Genomic DNA, 21,997 nt, shown 5'->3' with positions numbered 1-21,997 from the left:
ATGATGTGCCTCTGTGTCCTCCGGTGTCCTCCGGTGCTCCTTATTGGTATCTGCAAAATTTCACAGACCGGAAGAAAACAACCAATGAGAGCGGATCTGGGATCTGCTGTCCAGCTGTCAATCACGCGCAAACTCTGATCAAACGGTCAAACTAGGCAGCGCTGATCAAATATGAATCAATATTCTGTTACTGTAATGCCTATTTCTTGCCTCAAATGTTAACAGAATTATATTGTAGTGCACATTTTAGCTGTAAAATGAGAAAGTTTGCGACCCGGCAGCCATGTTGAGATCTCCTGAGGAAATACCAAGCCCCGCCCACCAGCCGGAGCACAGCCAATAGGAACTCTCTCTCTGAAATTACCTGTTTTTTAAAGCCTGTAAACAGAGCCATGAGGAGGTGCAGAAGTCTAGTTTTCTCTCAGAACACTTGAATTACAATATGCTGAAAGGTTATTATGGAATTTTTGCCCAATGATGCCAAAAACATTTCTACTGAAGCTTTAAAGATCTGGTAATGATATATTCCATTATTATGAATTTATACGTCATATTAATGTATTCGAAAAGAATGACCTACGGTGCAGGACTACTGCTTTTAACAACAAAATAAGTCAGATTCTAAGTTCCTAAAAGCAGGACAAAGCACTGTGCAAAGCCTCTGCTAACGTGCATACGTCAGCAAGTTGTATGTGTGTCTACCACAAGTGGTATACAGTGAGTATATAGTATATTGACCTGTATATTGATCTACAGCATTCTTCTTCATTCACCACAGGTATTTGTAAGTAAACATCCATCTGCAGCCACTGTCCATGTGATATAATGCAGGTGCTGTCAGTGCTGGCATCCAGCATGTCACATCTCGTTAGGGAATACGTGCTGCAACGCACCTACTACACCATCTGGGAGGCTGCCTTAGCCTCACACTGCAAGACTAATATTTGGGCTAATTAGCAACTGGAGGAACAATGAAGGGGAAGACATTTGGGATGCAAAGAGGGTGGGGGGAAATTGCTTTGTCTGCTTAATTAAAATCTCTCAAAATAGGGCGAATAGCTCCGTGGTTCTCTTCCGAAGCTCCACCTCCTGTTCCTTCCACTCGTTGTCGTCCTCCTCCTCCTCCGCCATATGCAGTAGCTGTATTTTGCCACCGGGTGGTACACCATGCATGGATAAGTGAGAGCCAGGGTAATTCTTTTGACAGCTCCTCGGCCTGCTGGTGCCTGCTTCATCCTACCAGCGTAGAGGCAATCTGGAGCCATCAAAACAGCTGGCAACACGCCAGGGCCCATCCTCCATACCAACGCTCCCACTCACACACTCGCCGATGCCAGCCTCGTACGCAGAGCGGAGACAGCCAGCAAAACCAAGAGGGTTGGACAGAGGAACTGAGACGCCAGGAGACACTTGAGTGTTAGAGGAGGTCATAGCGGTAGAGACCTTTGTAGCATGCAGCAGCTTCTGTGAAGCAGTTTCAAACGCATGTTTTTCTGCTTTTGTTTTCAGAAAGAAGTCAAAGTGGATTATATCTGTTTGAATCCAAGAACACTCGCCGGATAAGTCATTATCTTACTGAAGAGAAACGATCTGTATCCCATGCCCACTCCACCTCCCTCATGTACTATGCCCTAATTCCTGTCAACTCATTAGCTAGAATGGAAGTGCACGTGTGCAGAATGAGAGCCAAGCTTTCACTGACACATTCATCAGAGATGGAGGAGAGTCTCTCCATCTCAAGATGAATGTGTCCGTTAGATTTCTCTCTTTTGTGTACTATAAAAATGAAATATACATTTTCTGTCTTAGCATTAACTACATTACTGCATTCACAAGTCACATTATAAGACTGAATATCTGTATTCGTAACGGCAAATCCTTCCGTTATCATGTGCTTTAGTTTTATTTTGCTTCCAGCAGATTTCTATCGGCATCCAGCTGTTATCATTCGCATCTCAGTTCTACATCCCTATTACGGGATATTTAGGCAACACCATTTTATAAGGTGAGTGACTTGAGCGCAGAGGAGAATCGCAAGCATATGTACAGATGACACATATAACTGCGTGGGATGTGTTACATTCCAACTGGAGTTAATTTTGGTCCTGATGAGAGAACCTGTTCCTGCTGTCGTTCCTGTGCAGATGCATCACGCTGTGATAACAGGGTGACATGCTTGGGCTCCTTTTTGACATTTGCCTTGATTATGCATATGTTAACTGTTTTTTTGCTCATTTGCTGCTATCGCTCCGTTGACAATTCATGATGAAAACACTATACATACATACATACTAGTGTAACGTAAGTTGAGTTTTACCAATTGAGTGTAAGTCTGGCTTTAGGGACTTATGAGGATGTATTGTAAACATTGTGTTAGTCCAGAGTAATATTTGATGTCGAAATGATATTCATTAGTGGGTGGAGGAAAAAATATATACAGCATTGAATTGCGATATTTGGGTGGCAATATTGTATCAATACACGGCCGCTGTTCAGTCTTTCAGAGGCTGTACAAGGCTCAGTTTTAAAGCTAGAGTGATACTGGTATCATATGGAACTATAAAACCCAAGGAATCGATTGGTACCAACCACATCATGTTAGCTTGTCGGGGAGAACGCTAAATAACGCTCCAAAGTTAAGCAAAATTTTGGCAAGGAAAATCTGGCATGGCCATTTTCAAAGGGGTCCCTCTCCACTCAAGATGTTTGAATGAAAACTCTGAGATGAACAGAGTGAAAACTGTATCTTAAAACAGATGTTGACAAACTGCATAATTTGCAATAATAGATCACATTATATATTGACATAATACTCTACTAGCATATCGCGAAATGTTTAAAATCAGATCATATCGTTACTTAAGTATCTTGATAATATCGTATCTCTGGTGTTTCCCATCACTAACATTCATTATATGTTAATTGTATACAGTAGCTTTACATAAAGTGAATATACATTTTGGCTGATGCACATCATGAATACAAAATAAACATGTCCTTAAGTCACCCATCTGTGATTGAGTTAAAAAGAAAATATTGAATAATATTCTTAAGACTCAACAGATTTTCATTACAGCCAAATCCTGGGCTATTAATATAAGTTGATATTGCAAATCTCTTTGAATATACTATACATCCAACATATTCATTCACTCAGTCTGATTATGTAAATAAGCCTGAAATTCCAATTTTACTCAAAAAAATAATTGCCTCAGAGTGGACCATATTAGCAAGTGAAGGATTTGGCTTCCTCACACAGCTGGTTGTTGTTTTAATCCGGCTAGGTTTTAATCAAAGAGGTCAAAGGGCAATCCTCTGGTCAAAAGGGCCAACAAGCTAATGCTGAACAGGCAGAAAAGTGGGGCCATGTTGCGTTTCGCATTACAGACATTTCTTTATGATTGGTTGTTATTTTCAGCTACATTACAGATACGGTTACAACAAAACACAAATACAGTAAAAAGAATCTGCAGTGGCGTGCTAAGGCCAGTTTATCAAGACGGCCTCGGGGGTAACTTCAAGCAAATGCAACTCTTACTATAGACAAACACATAAACAAGTATTGGTTGTAATGCCATGAGCTATAACTCTACCAACATGAAACACTACTGAGGAATGTGAGATTTTATTTTATTATTAGCACCTATAAAAACTGCTTTCCATGTAATAAACTACTGCAGAGTCAGGTTTACGTCTGCTCCGGCTAAGACACGGAGCTATCAGAGTTCACTGTGAGACACTCACTTCTCCTATTTCTCTTCTCTGGAGGAGAGAGGGATAAGTATTCTGCACCAGGTCTGGTCATGAGCGAGTGGTTTGATGAGCCAAATGGTTAGCAGAAGACAGCCAATTTACAGGCTAGTGTGCATGGTGGACGTGACCAGCGGCGTCTCAGTGGTGCATCAGTCACCTGCCACTCAACACGGTCCAACATCAGGTCGTCAACAACTCTACGTTGAGTCATCCTGTCTGCCTCTCTGTGGCTGTCTGTCTCCACATCAGGACTTTCTTTTCTGTCTTGTATTACTTTCAGTTTGCTGTTTGAGGGCTGCTGATGTTCAACCATGTTCAGCCTGGAAAAAAGACTACCTGCAGGCTTTTGTCTGGTGATGATGTTCAGACAAAGAATACTCAATTGTATATAATAGGGCTGTCAATTGATTCAAATGTTTAATTGCAATTAATCGCATCATTGTCTATAGTTAATCTTGATTAATCACAAATTAATCACAAAATAATCACAGAATTTTGTTCAAAACGTACCTTAAAGGGAGATTTGTCAAGTATTTAACACTATTGGGCAAATATGCTTGCTTTATGCAAATGTATGTATATATTTATTATTGGAAATTGTATTATTATAAACAACAGAAAACAATGACAAATATTGTCCAGAAACCCTCACAGGTACTGCATTTAGCATAAAACATAAGCTCAAATCATAACATGGCAAACTGAATCCCAACAGGCAACAACAGCTGTCAGTGTGTCAGTGTGCTGACTTGACTATGACTTGCCCAAAACTGCATGTGATTATCATAAAGTGGTCTGTAAAGGGGAGACTCGTGGGTACCCATAAAATCCATTTTCATTCACATATCTTGAGGTCAGAGGTCAAGGGACCCCTTTCAACATGGCCATGCCAGTTTTTCCTCGACAAAATTTAACCTCCTTCCAGACAAGTTAGTATGGCATGGTTGGCCCCACTGGATTCCTTAGCGTTTGTAGTTTCATATGAATGCAAAATTGCAAGTTGCGTTAATGCGTTAAAGAAATTAGTGGCGTTAAAACAAATTTGTGATAACACTTTATTATCGCGTTAATTTTGACAGCCTTAGTATATAATTAAAATGTGTTTTTTTCTGATTGTCTTGGATGTCAATTATATTCACATTTCTATGATTCAGTGCCTCAAGACAATGCATAGTGAGGTAGAAGTGTGTCACTGTGTAGCATGGTCAACATTTCACACTGACAAATCCAGGTTATGCCTTCTAGACAGAAATTCCGTGTTTTCAAACAGCTGAGTAGACAAAATGAGACAAAAACAAAGTCCTACCTCTTTCACAGGAGCGTCCCAGGTACCCAGTCCCAGAGCAGTCACACACGTAGCGGTTCCAGCCCTCTCTACAGACCCCGTTGTTTTGGCAAGGGTTGCTCAAACACTGTTTGGGAGGCTCTTTAGAGCAGGAGGGCTTCACGCCGGCAGCCTTCTGGACCTCGGCCAGGCGCCGGACATCCTTGCTCTGTCCGTCAATGAATAGATCCCGGATGCAGCCCACGTAGCCGTAGTTGAGTAGTGCTGTCCACACCTCAGTGGGGAACACCAGCCCCATTTTGTTCTCTGGCAGACCCCCGAGATAGAGATTGTCATCCAAGTCCAGGATCTCACTTTCTCCGGGGGCTGTGTAGGCAGTACGGAGGGTGTTGATAGAGATGGTACCTAAAAAAATAAGAAACTGTGGGATAAGTTTTTTTTCCTTTTTTGAACAACTCTGAGGTAATGCAGCAGATGAACACATTTATAACTCCTATTGGTGACTGTAGATGCTAAAAAAAAAAACGCTATCTGCCTGGTAGTAACACAAACATGCAGAGAAGACCCATTTAAAGATGGTTTGATGAAGAAATTAGCTTAATTGGTGTTATCCATCTGGACAAGGTCAGGATTTTCTTCATTTAGAATGACTGATGAGTGTTGATAAGACACATTAATCACGGGACAGCTAGTCTATTAGTAGCCTAATCTAGGATCCCTAAGAGTATCCTCTCCATTTTCCCTGGATTTCCCATAATAAATCTCCTTTATCTATAAAGCAGTGGTCATAAAAAAGAAAGGAGAGGAGAAGAAAAATTGTTGCCCCCCTCTATCATTTCAGCCAACCAAACAAAAAGGAAAAAAAAAACCATCATAGCCATCTTTTTGAACTTGATTAACGGACTGCAGGCTGTTTTTTTTTTCCACCCTGTCTCTCCTTCTGTTTGCCTCTCCGACACATAAACCTGCAATGAGAGTTTGTGTGTTTCCCCACCATGATTTATCGCTCTCATTCAGGTTTAATTCTCGATCTGGAGCACGGTAAACAACAGCGGACATGACTGGACTGTAAAGCTGTGGAAAGGAAGGCCTTACTGTGGGACTCAGACCGGGTGATTAATTTGTATATGGATCTGTGACTCTCCGTGCAGGAGCCATTGTGGATCTTTAATTAATGGTGGCTGCCTCCACTGCCCGCATCCTCGTCCAGTAATCTATACGCCGTGCTGCTGAGGATCCGCACAGGCCACTGCCTGGGGAGAGTGGCGGAGAAATAGTAGGGGCTAAGGATGCTCAAAAAATAGAATTGCCATAAAGTCATAATTTGCATTTTGAGTGGCAGATGCATGCCATGGCAGATATGAAGGAGCTATTAGCTGATTGCCTAGGGCTAAACGGCAGAGTCCTAACTGCTTGTATGTGGGAGAAGAGCGCAGCTTTCAAGTTACTTTTTTAGTCAAAGTGTTTATGTTGGGAAACAAGCCCTGAGCCACACATGCAGGCACATTTTAGAGACACATTAGACATTAAATGGGGCCTTTCACTTTTTATTACAGCTACCATTAGCATGCATGAATGCACATATCACAATTAATTATAAAATAAATATAATATATTATAAATATCTGTGCTTCCATTGAAAACAGACATTTTTTTTTGATCTGTTAAATCTTGAGAAAGAAACCACAAATGAAAAAAAAAAAAAAAATGAAAACCCTATATAAGCTAATAATGATCTTGGTTATGCATTTTCTTTATAGCCAAGGTGAGCCAGCCTTCTTGCCAAAGTGCTTGAGAGAGACAGCTAAGGACCTAGTGCACAATGATTAACCTGGTCCCACTAACATGTTCCAGCTCTTTTCTCAGGGTCCTGGCCCCCGGCATCTGTTCCAGCACTTTCCTGCCGCCACCCACTGCCCCTGCTCTCTCCAGCCACAGCTGTTGTGACTTCCAAGCTTTGCACACTTGGCAACGGCCACCCGTCACGCAGCCAGAACAGCTCCCTTCAGGTTATCGCTAACGAGCTCAGTACATCAAACTCATTAGCGAGGAAACTTTTCTCGGTGTATAGAGCAGGTGCCCGGCTGGAGAATGAGCATCAGTGTGGTCAGCGTGAACCGTGGTGGAAGTATCTCCACAAGTCAGATTTCAGTAAGCTGTAGTACAGAATATCTTAACATTACTTTGTGAATTATACATTTACAAAGTCAATACTTAAGGAGTCATCATCTAATGGCTTCTTTAAATCCCACGGTATTGATACTTAAGTCTTATTACAGTCGTAAACAGCAAACAAGCATGCCGTAAGTCTACAGTAAGCGTGTCTGTCTAAATTGATAGTAGGTGGGAGACGAGAGAAGGATGTCAGCATCTTTCAGGCATCTGCTCACTTGTCACAGTCGTCTAAAGAAATGTGTAAACACAGTCAAGCTATGTTAAGTCAGAAGGCACTATACAATCCCATGGGGACGTGTGCCATCACCAGGCTAGCAACATGGGAAACATATTGCACATACAGCAACAGACATTGCCTATGTTTGGAACAGCATTCATAGCCGAGAGGGGGAAGGGGATGTGTCTCTGCGAACGCTACCGAGCATAAAAGAGGAGGAGATGGATACAGAACAAGATGGGAACATGGAGATAAAGATGTCTGGAGAGAAGATGAGGGAGGGGTGTATGATGACAGATAAGAAAAGTAGATGAGGGAACAGCAGCAGCAGCAAATGATATCTTGTGAAGCAAGTACAGGATGTACAGTTTAGGGGGGGTTGATCAAAACGATGATGCGGGCAATAAATGAGGATGGACGATGATGACGGAGATCAGCATTCCAGCTAACTTTAAAACCCCTTTGACCACATTTCTGTCTCCCCCCTCTCTTTCTTTCTCCTACGGCCTGAGCCGTAAGTGGTACTCCATCATCAAACCTGAAGGCATGGGTCCAAAAGGACAGCTCAGATCTCTCTCGCACTTTCTGCATCAGCAGCCAGGCTCAACTTGGCATGATGTCCCCTAACCCCACTCACACATCCCCAAAACATGTTAGACAGGGGATTACTACAATCCAGTTAGGGCGATACGGCCAAATCTCTCTATGTGATTGGATTCTCCGTAGAGAGAGGAGCTTGTGAGTGGGCTGTGGGGATGCGTTGTCTATGTGTGCGCACATGTGTGCATGTGCGGCTGTACGCGTGTGCATGTTTGTGTGTGAAGTGTGCGCGCCCTGGCAGGAAGTGGGGCTTCAACCGAGCAATGTCCGTGTAATGCCTCTGATGAGTGACCCAGGGCACTCCCCGGCCCAGAAGCCCTCACTTAAAAGCAGAGTGTCTCTTAGCGTCTCTAATGCATTGAGGTTAGAAGATGCTGTCTGAGAGCGAGAGTCCATTTACAGGGTTTTGCTTCCTGCAGGAAGAGGCGGCTAAACTAAATAGGGCAGGGATCATTATACGCCATTGTCGCAAGGGGGGCTGCAGGAAGTGTTGCACATGGAGGACACCCGGCTGCAGATGATTATGTCGAGGCTGTTGAGTTGCACTTTTGTTTTGAGTGATGCGCTTGGTGGTGTGTATTAATAAAACATCTGACACACAGAGTGTACCATATGTTTCGTGACTCACGCTCTCAGGGGACCCATTGAATTCTTTTCTTATGTTTTAAAATTACCTTAATTCTATTAATTATTAAAAAGGAGAACAAAAGGGCGCTGGGGTGTATAATAGCCGGCACGAGCCAAGCTAGCGTTATGTCATATGTAGGAGGGACGGGACTATTAAAGCTGAATAATATGTTGACAGGGATTGATTATGTTCATTCAGGCTCTCATAAAAGGTAACAAATTGGCTATGGCACGACACGCACTTCTATCAAAACATGTCTTTACACTTTCTAAAGTCTACGTCCACAAAAGAACTATTTCTTTATTTCACTAAGCTCTGAATCAGCTCGGCTTTTTACCCAAATATCAATATGTAGCAATAACTCAAAAAATAAATATAACAATCTGCATTTAGAAAGCTGTTATGAAAGTTTTTATATCACTCGATTTGCACAAATCTGCTATAATTTAATGCACCATTAAAATTACATGTTTCCTGTGGGAATGGAAATCACATAAGGCCTTTTCAGTACAAAAGGAACTGCATAAATTCTATTTGAGGTGCCATGCACACATCATTACACACTGCAAACAATAGTGCTTTGTGCAGCTCATGGAAAACTCGAGATGCAAGATTTTTAGATTTAGGAGGACTGCATACTTGCAGAATTTAATGGGCTTTAATTCAAAAGGGTGAGCAAAGATAAAACAGTGCTGGTAAATTTGAAACTTTAAAAGAGTACACTGTGGGACACTCTAACCATTTTGTTAGTCTCCTCACATGGGAAGTCATCATATTACAGAGACCCTTTTATGTCCCCTTTACACTCACAGTATGCAAGTGTTGACGCCTTAGACTTCAGCAAAGGAAGAAAAGTTATTCTGAAATGTCATTAGTGCACAGCTCAGCACAGCGCTGTGCAGTAACTGTCTCAGTCCTGGGAGAGACCACCTCCTGTTTCCATGGAAACATAGGCAGGGTAGACAGAGAGAGCAGCGAGGAGAGCGAGCACCACTAACAAAAAAAAAAGATCTTCGATAGCTTTTGTGTAAGTGCATGTGTGTGTGTGTGTGTGTGTTCGTGGGTGGATGATGGGAAGTTACTCGACAGATAATGAACACAATCTAATTTAGACAGTGTTTCTTATCGTTTGGTCCAACGTAACTAAATGTTGCAGATTTATGTTATTTGAGAAGTCACCCGCAGCTTTTTCTCCCACGCTTATGGGAATCTAAGCCACTCAGTACTGTAATATTACTGTAAATGACTGTATATCAGAGCAGATTTTTTTTTTATTTAAGAAACCCTTCAATTATTTATGCTTGCAAATAGCTCTTCTAACATTGTATACAGCTCAATTGAGACCACAGCCTGGTATTGCTTTGGGGGTAATGAAACAGTTAATCTAATTTCCACCTCTTGAGATGGAGTGGAAAACATGGTCAAGGGGTATATCTAATTTGCAGCATGACATTGCAAGGCCTTGGCTCTAAGCACACACTAACAAATTGCTGCTTAGATAAGCAAATCAACAGGGACCAGAGCGGAGCAACCCGGGGCTCAGAGGACACAACGGGAGAGGGGGCAAAGTTATTTTGTGGCAAATATGGAATTACGACATACGACACATACAGTAGGTATAAGCATCTTAAGTTACTGCCATCAAATCCTTTTTTTTTTTATTAAATGGTTGGAACCGTTTACAACAAGCATCCAGTGCAAATAAATATCTAATTTTCAGTGGAGATGTATCAGCCTTGGCATGGTAATGGATATTTTCTTTCACAGAAAAAGTTTACTGTGACCCTGCAGTGGTATTTTTGTTGCGGCTAAATAATTAATCTAGATGGTGCACAGCAGAGCTCGTACTCTAGGTCCCTGCTGAATGTTGTATTGTATGTACGAGTCCATGATAGTCATTCAGAGTACAGATACGTTCATGACCATTCGTACAAACATGCAAACATTCATGTATGCAGTGGCCCTGAGGGCTTCACATGCTGCAACGGAAGTAAACAAATGCAAATAGCCAAAAGACAATCGGAAAACATCTTTGTACAGTTTGACAGCACATATGCAGCATAACAGAACTGCGCTGCAAATTCAACTATTAGAGGGACAGTTTGGGTGTTTTGAAGTGGGGTGGTATGATGTACTTATCCATAGTAAGTGTATTATTTACAGTAGATGAGAGTCGGCACACCCCCAGTTTGGAGAAACAGACAGGAGTACCGACTCTGGAGCAAAGCAATACAATGCTGTGGACGGGGCCGGCAGCAAAACGTATGTTAGCCACCTAAAAAAAATGATTTATGTGTACACTATATTTAGAATATTTTCATCGCTTTATCTTGCCGCACTTTCCTTCTCCTTTCCGACAGGGAACTGAACTGAAAGTGTAATTTATGCTATCTATGCTCTCTTCAAACCCAGCAGGCTCAAATGACAAAAACAGTTGAGATACGTTTCACTCTCAGTTCAGTTCGCTGTCGGAAAATATTTTAAATATAGTGTACACTTAATCGGATATACATTTTTTTAGGTGAACCTTTCTTTTAGGTGGCTAAAACGTGTTTTGCTGCATTCCCCATCCAGAGCACTGTATTGCTTTGCTTCGGTGCTGGTACTCCTGTCTGCTTCAAGTCAAGTCAATTTTATTTGTATAGCCCAAAATCACAAATCACAAATTTGCCTTTGGGGGCTTTACAATCTGTACAGGATACGACACCCTCTGTCCTTTACGATCCTGGGGGCACACTGACCGTCATCTACTGTAAGTAATACACCTATAGGACCTCATACGACCCCACTTCAAAACACCCAAACTATCCCTTTAAGTGTATAGCATATATCTGCATTCATAGTATATTTCGTTAATCTGCATGTCTGTCAAATTATATTTCTCAACATTTTTGTTATTTTGTCTATTTCCATGTGTTAGTTCCCATTTGTTGGGCTCTCAGGGCCACCACAGACGGAGCAGCAAGAGCCCACAATTTCCTAAAGATCGTATATGTTAATTAATTGCCAGGAAAGTTACCTGATCTGCCGTCTCGCTGGAAGTCCACGTGGTACCACTCGCCATCATTGACTTTCTTATTGACTGCCCTTGTCTTTGTGGTTCCTGAGCCCATGTCCAGCAGCAGGTACAGATGGCCATCCAGCATCTCAATGGCAAAGAAGTCCACCTTGAGAGTGTGGGGGTTCTTGGAGTCCTTCGGCTGCTGCTTGGGCTTGCCGTGGCTGAAGAGGAGCAGGCCGTTGGGCTCCGTAGTGCGGAAGTCAAAGGAGATGGAGCCCGTCTTCTTAGCGTTCCACTTGTTGAGGATGATAAAAGACTCTGGCGTCTCGAACGTGATGGGATCCAGAGTGGCCACATTCTCGCACTTGAAGGCCACGGTGCCGTGGACCTTCATCTTGGGATCACCCTGCTTGGCCATCCTGGACAGCTCAAGTCTCACATCGTTGTTTTTGTACACAACCTGAATCGGGAGTAGAGGAAGAAAATCAATTCAAAAATAAATGAGCTGGATATTTAAAACAGCAGTTGTCCATGTGACATTTCACCCCCTCAGGATGGTGTCATGTGCAGGGTCAAGCCTCGGTCATCTTTGTCACACTGCACCTATGCGTGAGAAACTGTGTTTACGTGGCACCAAATGTCGCTCACATCACCCCTCTCTCTCTTCGCTCCCCGCTTGAAGCCTTCACAACACATGCATAGTGTACTCCGTCTGGGTGAAGTGTAAACAGTCGAGACATCTATTTTGACTTTTTAGCTTCAGTGTCAACTAAAGGAAGAGACAGCCTGAATTTAAAAAGGCGATGGTGATAATGGTCGGAGAAAATGATTCCATCAGGTAGCATCTCCTGGGATTGTGTGTGAAAAGTGTGATGGAGAGTGATAAATCTAAACTGCTGCCTTGATTGCAGGTGTGGAGTAAAATGCTGATTAAGGCCCCTGTCGCAGCCTGTGATTAGAATAAAAGTGGGCAGATGATGGATATGCCTCTCTAAAGCAAATTAAAAAGGACTGCATGAGCGTACACATTGCAACATTCAGTATACTGTGCATAATTTAGAAAATTGTTGAAATACAAAAAATCAACCGTACATATGTTCATATCAATAGCAGTTTATATCGTCAGACACTGTAAACCAGACATGGTTTGGCATCAGCGTGCTCAACTACATGAAGTGTATTAGTCCTGTGACCTTTGAGGCGCAGAAGTGACAGACAGTAGCAGCCAATTACACAAAAATGAACCGTAATGTCATTAAAATGCCAATTAACTAAGGATGAGAATCATTATCATATAGTACAGAGAAAGTATCAACTGACCAATTTGCCAACTTGATTGTTTAATTAGTTTGTTTCACTAATCAACTCCATTTGTGTATGAAACTCATCTATAATCTGTTCCATAGTTACATAAAGGCAGCATAATATGCATATTAAATTCTGCTCTAAACACTGTAGAAGGCTTGTGAAGTAAATCTTCTATAACACTGATCAAAACATATCTCTAAAAAACAAAGAAGTAGCTATAATGTGTGTGCGGGGGAGCGCTGTATGCCGCACTGTGTGGGAATCAAACAGGAGTGCGGCTGTAATTGGCAGCAGTCTTGCAAAAAACTTAGAGACAGCCGTAACTTTGTCATTATCCAATCTCGGTAATGAACGAGTATCTTGAATAAAGTGCAGCTGTAATACCAAGAATCCCTCTGTCTAGTTATGTCTAATTTCCATATGAGAAACTAATTAACATTTTGGTGAATGTCAAAACGTTTTCATTAAAACATCAGTGTGGTCACGATATTTCAAAATTGCTTCACCACGAAAAAAAACACACTCGCGCATATTTGAAGTGTTTTAATATAATGTGTCAATCAGTTTGCAAAGAAAATGTTATGAAGACAACTAAGACTTTAAACACAGAGCTGTCGATAGCATGCCAGGCAGACTAGCCCCAGGGGGTGCGAGCAGAGTCAATGATCTCTTCCACGCCGCCCTAGCACTACTAATTGGTGGATAAGGTTATCAAGTAACGGACAGCCCTCATTATGGTTAGTATGCATAGGTATTTACATAACAAAAACAGTTCCAATGTTAAACCTATATTGTTTTACACGGGACAAATCAAATGAGTTACAGCTGTGGAAAACACTGTCCATGTTCTTTATTTGTTGTCATGCTAAGCGTTCACCTGAAAACGGGGACGCCTCCGATGGGATTGCATTTGCATGGAGTATTATGTTTATCACCGAGTCACATCTACTGTAGCTAACTGTTCAGGTAGATGGAGCTCATGGCGGTGCATCAGAATTAGGTAAGCTCAGGCTTAGTTTCTTATAAATGCTTTGTGACTGACTGTATCAGACTGCATTTAACTGCACAGGGGGGAAAAAAAGAGGAAATGGCAGGCTTTCATTCCTACGTCTTTATCTTCCCTCTTTGAAAAATGTCTGAAACAGAGCCAAATTGAATGTTTTAAATATTTAGAAATAGAATAGGAATAAAAAAAAAAAAAAGGTAATTTGACTAGATTCTCCTGACGCAAGAAAGAATGTAAAAAGGAAGTAAAGGAACAAAAGGCGATATCTCTGCCTGCTGCTGCTGGACCTTAGTTATGTAGACTAAAGGTGCAACAGACACAGCCTATAAACCCGAATCAATTCTTTATAGTCAAGACAAAGGGCACCTTTCAGAGTCAAAGGCGCTTTGGTCTGAGCTACAACTGGTGCTGCGGTAGTGGTGCTGCACTAATTTGTCATCAAGCTCGGGCTGTGACAACTGAGCAATTACTGCACCACCGTTTGTTTTGCCATCAGAACCAACAGGCAGGCGTGGCAACTCAGACTGGAATCTGCACACGAATGCTGCGACAAGCCACGACGACAAACGCCATCAATCAGGGCCCACGGCACACGCTGGTAAACCACCTCTCATATGTTATCATTACGTGCACAGAAGATGATCTGAGACGGGGCATCTGCATAATGCAACAGGCTGGATGAGAGCTTGTCAATACAATAAAAATGTCAGATTTAACAAATTAAACAGCCAAGTATATTAAAATATGGACTTAAAAGCGAATGGGCTTAGTGTCTTTTTTAAAAAAATGTGGTATTGACATCTGCATTGTCTAGTAAAACTAAATAATAAATGATCTTAGGAGATATTGAAAGAGGGGAAATGCTGTATGTCTTACATCTCCAAGGAACAATTACAGCTATGCGTCATATTCTTACGATTTTGAGCAATCCAATTCATTGATCTCAGGATAGTGAGACTGTGGTTAGGCTGACCAAGAGCAGTGAGGGCACCAATCCCAATCCCTATGTCGCCACATCTACAGCACCTCAGAGACTTGTAGTTAGCTAAGATACTCTCCTTCTAAACCACACCTCTAATGAGCTGCACATGACATGTGGACATGCGGTCCACGCCCTGCTTGCTCATTAAACAGAGTTGCCTCAAACCTCTCTGAGACGTTCTCTGAGGACGACAGCCTGCGCTTGAGGTGAGAGACAAAATGTAGGACACCACGGCAGCAAGAGAAGGTAGAACAACAAGACGAAGGGAAGGGGGAGACCGCTTTTGAAATGAAAAGATAAATGGATGGATCATTTTGCAGTACGTTGGAGATTTGCTTGTTAGATATATTTGTATATCCCGGGTGGCTCCTGAAGTAAATGCTTTAGGTCAAAATCCCTATTAACCAGCAACAATAAAAAATGCTACTGTATAGCTTAAAGTGAAAAGGTATAAATTATATGTAGGAGGAGAAATTACCTCTTCCTCTCTTGCTTCTCAGGATAAAGTGTAGACTATATACAGACTCCTAGAATACTAGAACATAGTGTATGAGTAAAGGGACGAGTGACAAATGCTATACTGTCAGTAAGCCTGATTCAAAGAGCCCATTACGCCATGGATCATCAGAGATACAAAATGTGCTGAATTTAACACATCACCTGACAGCATCTATGTCAAATGTGTGCTGCTGTGTGCTGTTTTTTCAAGGTGAGGGTTAACACATTTGTAGCACAAAGTTAAGGGGAGACACTCCAGATGAATAGGGTAAAAAATGTAACTAATAGATATCACCATGAAACTTCCCCAGTTGATTACTGACATTAAGACAATTATTTTTTGTATAACAAGTTTTCTGAAAATCTATGTTTAAATATGCAAAAGAGATATTATTGACTTATTTGATCTTATCAAATTTGTGCTAATTTGCATACATTTCAAGAGCAGAAATCTGAATATTTGATAAAGCCAAAATTCTTGTTTCATTTTGTTGACATATTACAGTCAAAGGTTTTCACAGAGGGGTTTTTGGATATCTTTTTTTTCACCACTCTATAAACAAGAAAAATACTGTCAACAGCCATAAATCAAATCCATTTTCACCATGTTTTTAGGAATAAAATGTTGTGTAAATCAGGTTATGAATGGTATATGAACAAACCCCTCTGTAAAAACCTTCAGAATATAGTGAAACTGGAAAGTTTGGTGCATGTAAGTGCTACTTAAGTGGAGATTTCTGGTTCACAGTATGAGATAAAAAACACATTTTGAGAAAACGGCCTTTAGGCAAGATATGTATTTTAAAATTCCACACATTTTGAAGACACTACAGGTGAATAGGATTAAAAAAAAATAACTTATAGATACCATCAATAATCTTCCCCAGTTGATTACTTACATTAAGACAATAATTTTTTTGTATTTCAAGTTTTCTGAAATGTTATGTTTAAATATGCAAATGAGGCATTATCTAACGTTAACTTTACTTGAATTTAGGAGAAATCTTCAGACGTTAATAGACAAAGTGTAGTAAAAGAAACATTTTGTGTATTTCGGATGTGTTCTTCCCACTAATCTGAAAGATTATGGAAGCAAAACAGCCCAAAATCTCAAATTTGACCAGTGCATGAAAAACAATGTTTTTGCCTGTAGTATATTGCCTTCAATTTGTGTAAATAGACACACTACTACAACACCAAACATAATTGTTGTTAGGTAAATCATTAGGAAAGTGGTCTGAGATAATATCAGTCTGGTAACTGCGGACTGCACATTCCCCAGTGGAAGAATAGTGAGGTGTTAAAGTGTGTCAGTTGGCTGACTGCTCATGAAAATTCAACTGGCTGATCTCAGGATCACTGCTCCTCTTTGAAGTGCACCTGACGGAGCTGGATGAAGCCCGTGGTAAATTCCACTCCAAGACAGTTCATGTGCGGCTGTGTGGTACACCAGACACCTCGAAGTGTACACGCGTGTGTGTGTGTGTGTGTGTGTGTATGCACGTATGTATAACTTCAAGATTGCACTGAGGGGGCGGTAGAGGCAAAAAAAAGTTTGTGTTAAGAGTATGTGAGGGAATGAGGAGAAATAAACTAAAGCAAAGTGTAAAGGATGAGACAGGGTCAGTGTGTGGGTGGAATGGCCTGTTTTGGAGTCCTGAGGTGAAGCCAGTCATATCCTGCACACCCACCAGCCTCAGAGTGCACACAGAAGAGGTGTTTACCTCCTTGAGGCAGCCCATGAAGTTGTTGCTAACCGGAGATCCAGGCAGGTCAGCTGTGCTAGGACTCCCTCCAACATAGAAAAAGTCGTCAGAGCCTAGCATGGTGTAGTCTTCTTGTGTATATCCCGTGGTGGTCAGAATCCCATCCACGGATATTGTTACCTAGACAACAAAGCACAGGGAAAGGACACGCTATACTCAGACAGCCTATGTACTGCAATGTTATTGCCTTTCCTTCTTGCTGTCTATGATAGATTCCCTATGTTTTTAAACCCATTTTCATGTCTGTTTTCTTTGTCTTTTTTCTTGTTTTTTTTGTATTATTTTGTCCAGTTTGATTAGTTGGAAGACTGCAAGCCTTCAAAGGAATGCTATTCTAGTTAGTGTTAGTAAAGTGCCCATACTACAGTGTTAGTATTGCCCCTACTGCAACTTAAAAGTACTTTAGCAGACACAAAAATGGTGTTAGTAGAATGTTAACTAGGTTAGTTAAACTGTTAATTCCATATTAGTACGTCCAGCAGTTCTACAAAAGAAATCAGAAAGTGCTACAAGGTTAGAGAGGGAGCACATGCTATGAGAAGCACAATCACCTTTTAGTATACGACAATGACTGAGGGTATTAAAGAGAAAAAATAGCATGCATGCATTTGTCTTTTCTTTTTGATTACAAGCATACAAAAAGAAAACTCTTGACAAGGATACTGGGAACCAGTATTTTGACACTTGCCAGTGTCAGACGCATGCAAAAGCTTATGGACGACTGCGAAACCACAAAGAGAAAGAAGAACGCACCAGAGAAGCACCAACGACAAACACAGCTCAACTGTCACATTCATGTTGACAAATGGGCAGTGTGACATTTGCAACACGGAGTCAAAGAAGTGCATGCCATGCAAAGTGAATGGGGATACGACTGGCTGAGGCAAAGAGCATCAGGCCAGCCAGACAGGAGAGGGTCCTCATTATTAACCACAGCTTGATGCAAAAGGCTCGAAATGATGCTCCTAAAAAGGTGGATCAAACAGAATTGGACAGGAAACAAGTGAAATAAAGAGGGTGAAACCAATGAATGAACCAAGAACTTAAAAAGGATTTGAAAAGTAAGCAGAAGAGTACCAACCGCAATTTCCCTTTTTTTGTAAATGACGTCTACAGTAAAAAAAAAAAGAAAGAAAAGAAACACACGGCAAACCCAAACTAAGAAACAATTAGAATGATATCTACCGAACAATGTAGTTTGTTTACCATAGCGTGTCCAATGCCTGAGTGCTTTGTGGAAAAGGGGGGAGAAAGGAAATTAAAAACTGTGAACAGAATAACGATTGTTACTCAAATAATATATGATGGTCAATACTGTTAGTACATTGTTAAAACGGCAAAAACCCATACTGGTTAGTAGAATGACACATTCCATGAATGATGTTAGTTTGTTTCCAAAGCATGTTAGTAACATAGAGAAAAAAGGGCAAAATAAGTTTAACAAGAAAAAAGCAGACTAAGGAAATAACAATAATGCTCCACAGGAGGTGCCAGAGCTCGACCAGCGACTCCCTAAGGTTCCTGTTCTGTAGGTGACCAGACCGTTGAGTAGCAGAAAAAACTCCCTTACCCAAGTCCTGACAAAAGTTTATGACTGACAGACATCAAATGGTTCATAAGAAAGAATGCCTAAAGCACATCAGTTGACCCTCTTTTACAAAGTCCCAAGTTCAAGACCATTTTTAAGCTTTGTTTCTTGTATCGGTACTAGTATTTGCGTTCTTTTGTACTTGGTTTTAGGCTGGAGACCAATCCAGTGTACCAGACTTTCCGGTGCTCACACAATACTGTACCTCCGTTTGGTCTTATTGATGAACTTTAGGATCACTTTACTGCAATGAGACAAAGCAAAGAAGACCCTGACACAGAATGAGGAGGATGGCAATTTGGATTCCCCCAAAGAGCATGCACTCAATATGCTTGGTTTTCTTTTACAATTTGAATGCAGTGAATGTTCACGCTGGCCGAATCCTTAGGTTTGCCAATAATCAATTTGCTGATTATGCAAAAGAAGCAGCTTTGGTTCTGAGGTGAAGACAAACGTTTTCCCACCAAATGAGCAAGAACAAATCTAGAGATGTTGTCTTAATGATGTGTTTGTAAAGCTTTGTGTTACTGTCTTTATCAAATCAAATCTTCTAGGTCAAAATAATCTGTTTGATATTGTAGGGTAAATAGAAAAATATGTGTCGTTCTATTTCACTCAGGCTAAACAGTCTGACGAGTTCTTCATGCTTGTTAGGCAAATTTGAATAGCTAAAATTTGTGAAGGCCACAGTCCAAGTAAGGCCATTTAAAACATCTTTGAATCCACTTATGAACCTAACCCTAACCTAATTCTGTCACTCAGATCAATGATGGCAATCAGACCTGTCTGCCTTGTTCTGTTACTATCACTCCCATTGACAAACCCCCATTTCTGGATGGTTGTGTAGGTAGTGCAGTGTCTCTGTGCCTCAACCACCTTGTCGGCAAATTCATCCCTCTGAGTCAGCACCAGCCAGTGACTAAACACCAGACTGATTGACTGGGAGCTGCTACTGAAAGTCTCAGTGGAGACTCTGGAGTCTCAGAGTCTCTTTTGGCTACTTCCTGGTCCACGAGAAGACCAGGGATATGAAACCCCTCTTGGATTTACACCTGCTAAATCCATGCATAGTGCAAATCTTCGCTGGTTTTCTTCCACCTAGGTAATGCTGGGGGTTAGTCCCTGAAGTGGGAATTGTATTCATATCATTCAGTTAAGCCAGCACAGGAAGAGGAGTTCCTGCTGCCCCAGTAAACAGGTGCTGTACCTAGAAGTGGAGCTGAATTCACAAACAGCGATTGTGGACATGATACAGTAAATGTTACAGGGTCACACGTCACCGGCCTAGCTGTTATGAAACACACGAGAGAGACCTGTAGCTTGTGCACCTGGGGTTGGATCCCAAATGCCACTTTGCAGGTTGGACTCCTCCTGTGGCCAATCAGGCCCTGGAGTACTGGAGGAAACCCCATGTCCTGTTGTAATAGACCCCTTGGGGCAGAGTGAGTCATAACACACCAACCTACTGTAAATGGAAGCCGTGATCAGGATCTTGTTATAGCAGCTTTTAGACAGCAGGGTTGTGAAGTTCCAACCAACAACTCAGCGGTGGCTTACATCAATGGACATTGGGGAGTGGGTTGTTATTGTTGAAAGCCACTAAGAACACGTTGATGTGTGGCCTCAGCAAGCCTTTGGATCGGGCATTTTCTCCAACAGACTGGCACTGTTGTCGTCCAAAGGTGGTCTGCATCCTGACACCATTTAGTACTGTATACAGTTTTTCCCCACTGTCTTTTTCAGAGTCGGATGAGTGGGGTGGGGGGAGGGAATTGCTATTGTTGCTATTGTATTGCACTGCATAAATTAGCCTTGCGGCTAGCGGACTTCCCCTAAATCATAGCTTTTCAACTCTTATTTGGTTTAAGTCAATGCATTTCCCAACAGAACACTACGGTTGAACTTCAGCCTGCTGAAACAGAGCAGTTAATACTGGTAGCGAGAGCAACAAGTTAGTGGACTGCCGAGTGTTCGAATGCCGTCCCCAGTCCTCCCGTCGGTGAAATATAGAGGTCAAACGAGAGGAGAGAGTCGAGACACTAGTGTGACAATAAGACACTGAGCTGAAATGAAACGAGTGCTCATAAATTAGGTAAATAACATACTTTGTTTCTTTCAAGGGGAACAGGGGGTCCCGTTGGCCAAAAGGCAATGAAAGTGACAATACTGGTATATGTCGCTCTTGTACTAACCAGTAGTAGTTAATCTGTTTAAAAAGGCAACACACATTCACATACCTCTGTAGCTTTTATCTTGGGAGGCAATCTGTTCTTACGGGTGGATGAGTTTGCACATGCGCTACAGCCAAGGGCTCTGCTTTACACCTTTTCTTCATTCCATCTGATTCATCTGCTCTCATTGAGAATCAGACCAGTCCCCCATTTTTGAACAGCGTTGGCACCATTAGTGGGAGGTCTTGAATGGACCATCCTGTGGTGTTTTCTCAATGTAAGTAGCACATGCTGCTGAATTGGGATTTCTAAAGAAGTCTAATTCGGCAGAAATCTCGTGCTGTCTAACAAGGTCACAACATAGTGTCTTAAGAGTTAATAATGCAGAGGTGAGTCGCCTAGGCCATGTACTGGAGGAGAGCCCATTAGAGCTTATGGATCCCGTTAGAGGGTTTCGCCTGTGCTCATAAAACATTGATTTCAAAGAGTGACCCTAGATTTAGTTACACTTACATAATGTTTATACTTTGGCTGAAACGTTTTTAAATGCTTTTCTCTTATCTCACAAAATAATCCCTCAACAGTGATGTCACCCTTAATAGAAATGAGTGCTCAATAATTGTACTAAAATCTAAACAAGCACTGACAAACTCAAATTGCGGTCAAATGTTTGTGCAACTGAAAAACAAATCATTTACCTAAAATATTTTGTTGGTACGGACTATTCCCACATGAGTTCAGTCATATTTAAATGTCACTTAAATACTGAAAACTGTGAAAGTTGTAGTTGGTTTTAAGGGTAAGTAAGTCATAGTAATACACCCTATATATTAAATTAAAGAAGATGGAACATTTAATTTGTTGTCAAACATCTGAATGAGCCTGAATGCTTGTCTTTCTGTTCTCCCTCAAACTGTAACTCAATAGAGGTCTTAATTCATTTGAGATCTAGATGTCCCTGCTCACTTGTGGTTCGGTTTTATCTCCACCATGATTCAATTTAGCAATCTAATTACAAT

General features: G+C 41.4%; 1 protein-coding gene across 6 annotated transcripts in view; it reads right to left on the bottom strand.

Annotated features, from left to right (window-relative positions):
* The window catches only part of LOC119495851 (neurexin-1a-like), a 288,620-nt gene that overhangs the window by 159,339 nt on the left and 107,284 nt on the right, over positions 1 to 21,997 (bottom strand). For 4 of the 6 annotated variants that reach the window (XM_037782730.1, XM_037782732.1, XM_037782731.1 and 1 more), the window contains 4 exons: positions 18,426 to 18,449; positions 17,178 to 17,339; positions 11,678 to 12,119; positions 5,060 to 5,443 (listed from right to left, as the gene is read on the bottom strand). In XM_037782730.1, coding sequence (XP_037638658.1) covers positions 5,060 to 5,443; positions 11,678 to 12,119; positions 17,178 to 17,339; positions 18,426 to 18,449 — 1,012 coding nt within the window. Of the gene's footprint in view, positions 1 to 5,059; positions 5,444 to 11,677; positions 12,120 to 17,177; positions 18,403 to 18,425; positions 18,450 to 21,997 lie in introns of those variants that run through there. The other 2 variants (XM_037782734.1, XM_037782735.1) reach the window with 2 other exon arrangements.

The sequence above is a fragment of the Sebastes umbrosus genome, chromosome 10 (genome assembly GCF_015220745.1).
Source record: "Sebastes umbrosus isolate fSebUmb1 chromosome 10, fSebUmb1.pri, whole genome shotgun sequence".
NCBI lineage: Eukaryota > Metazoa > Chordata > Actinopteri > Perciformes > Sebastidae > Sebastes > Sebastes umbrosus.
This window is presented reverse-complemented; position numbering and strand designations above follow the sequence as displayed.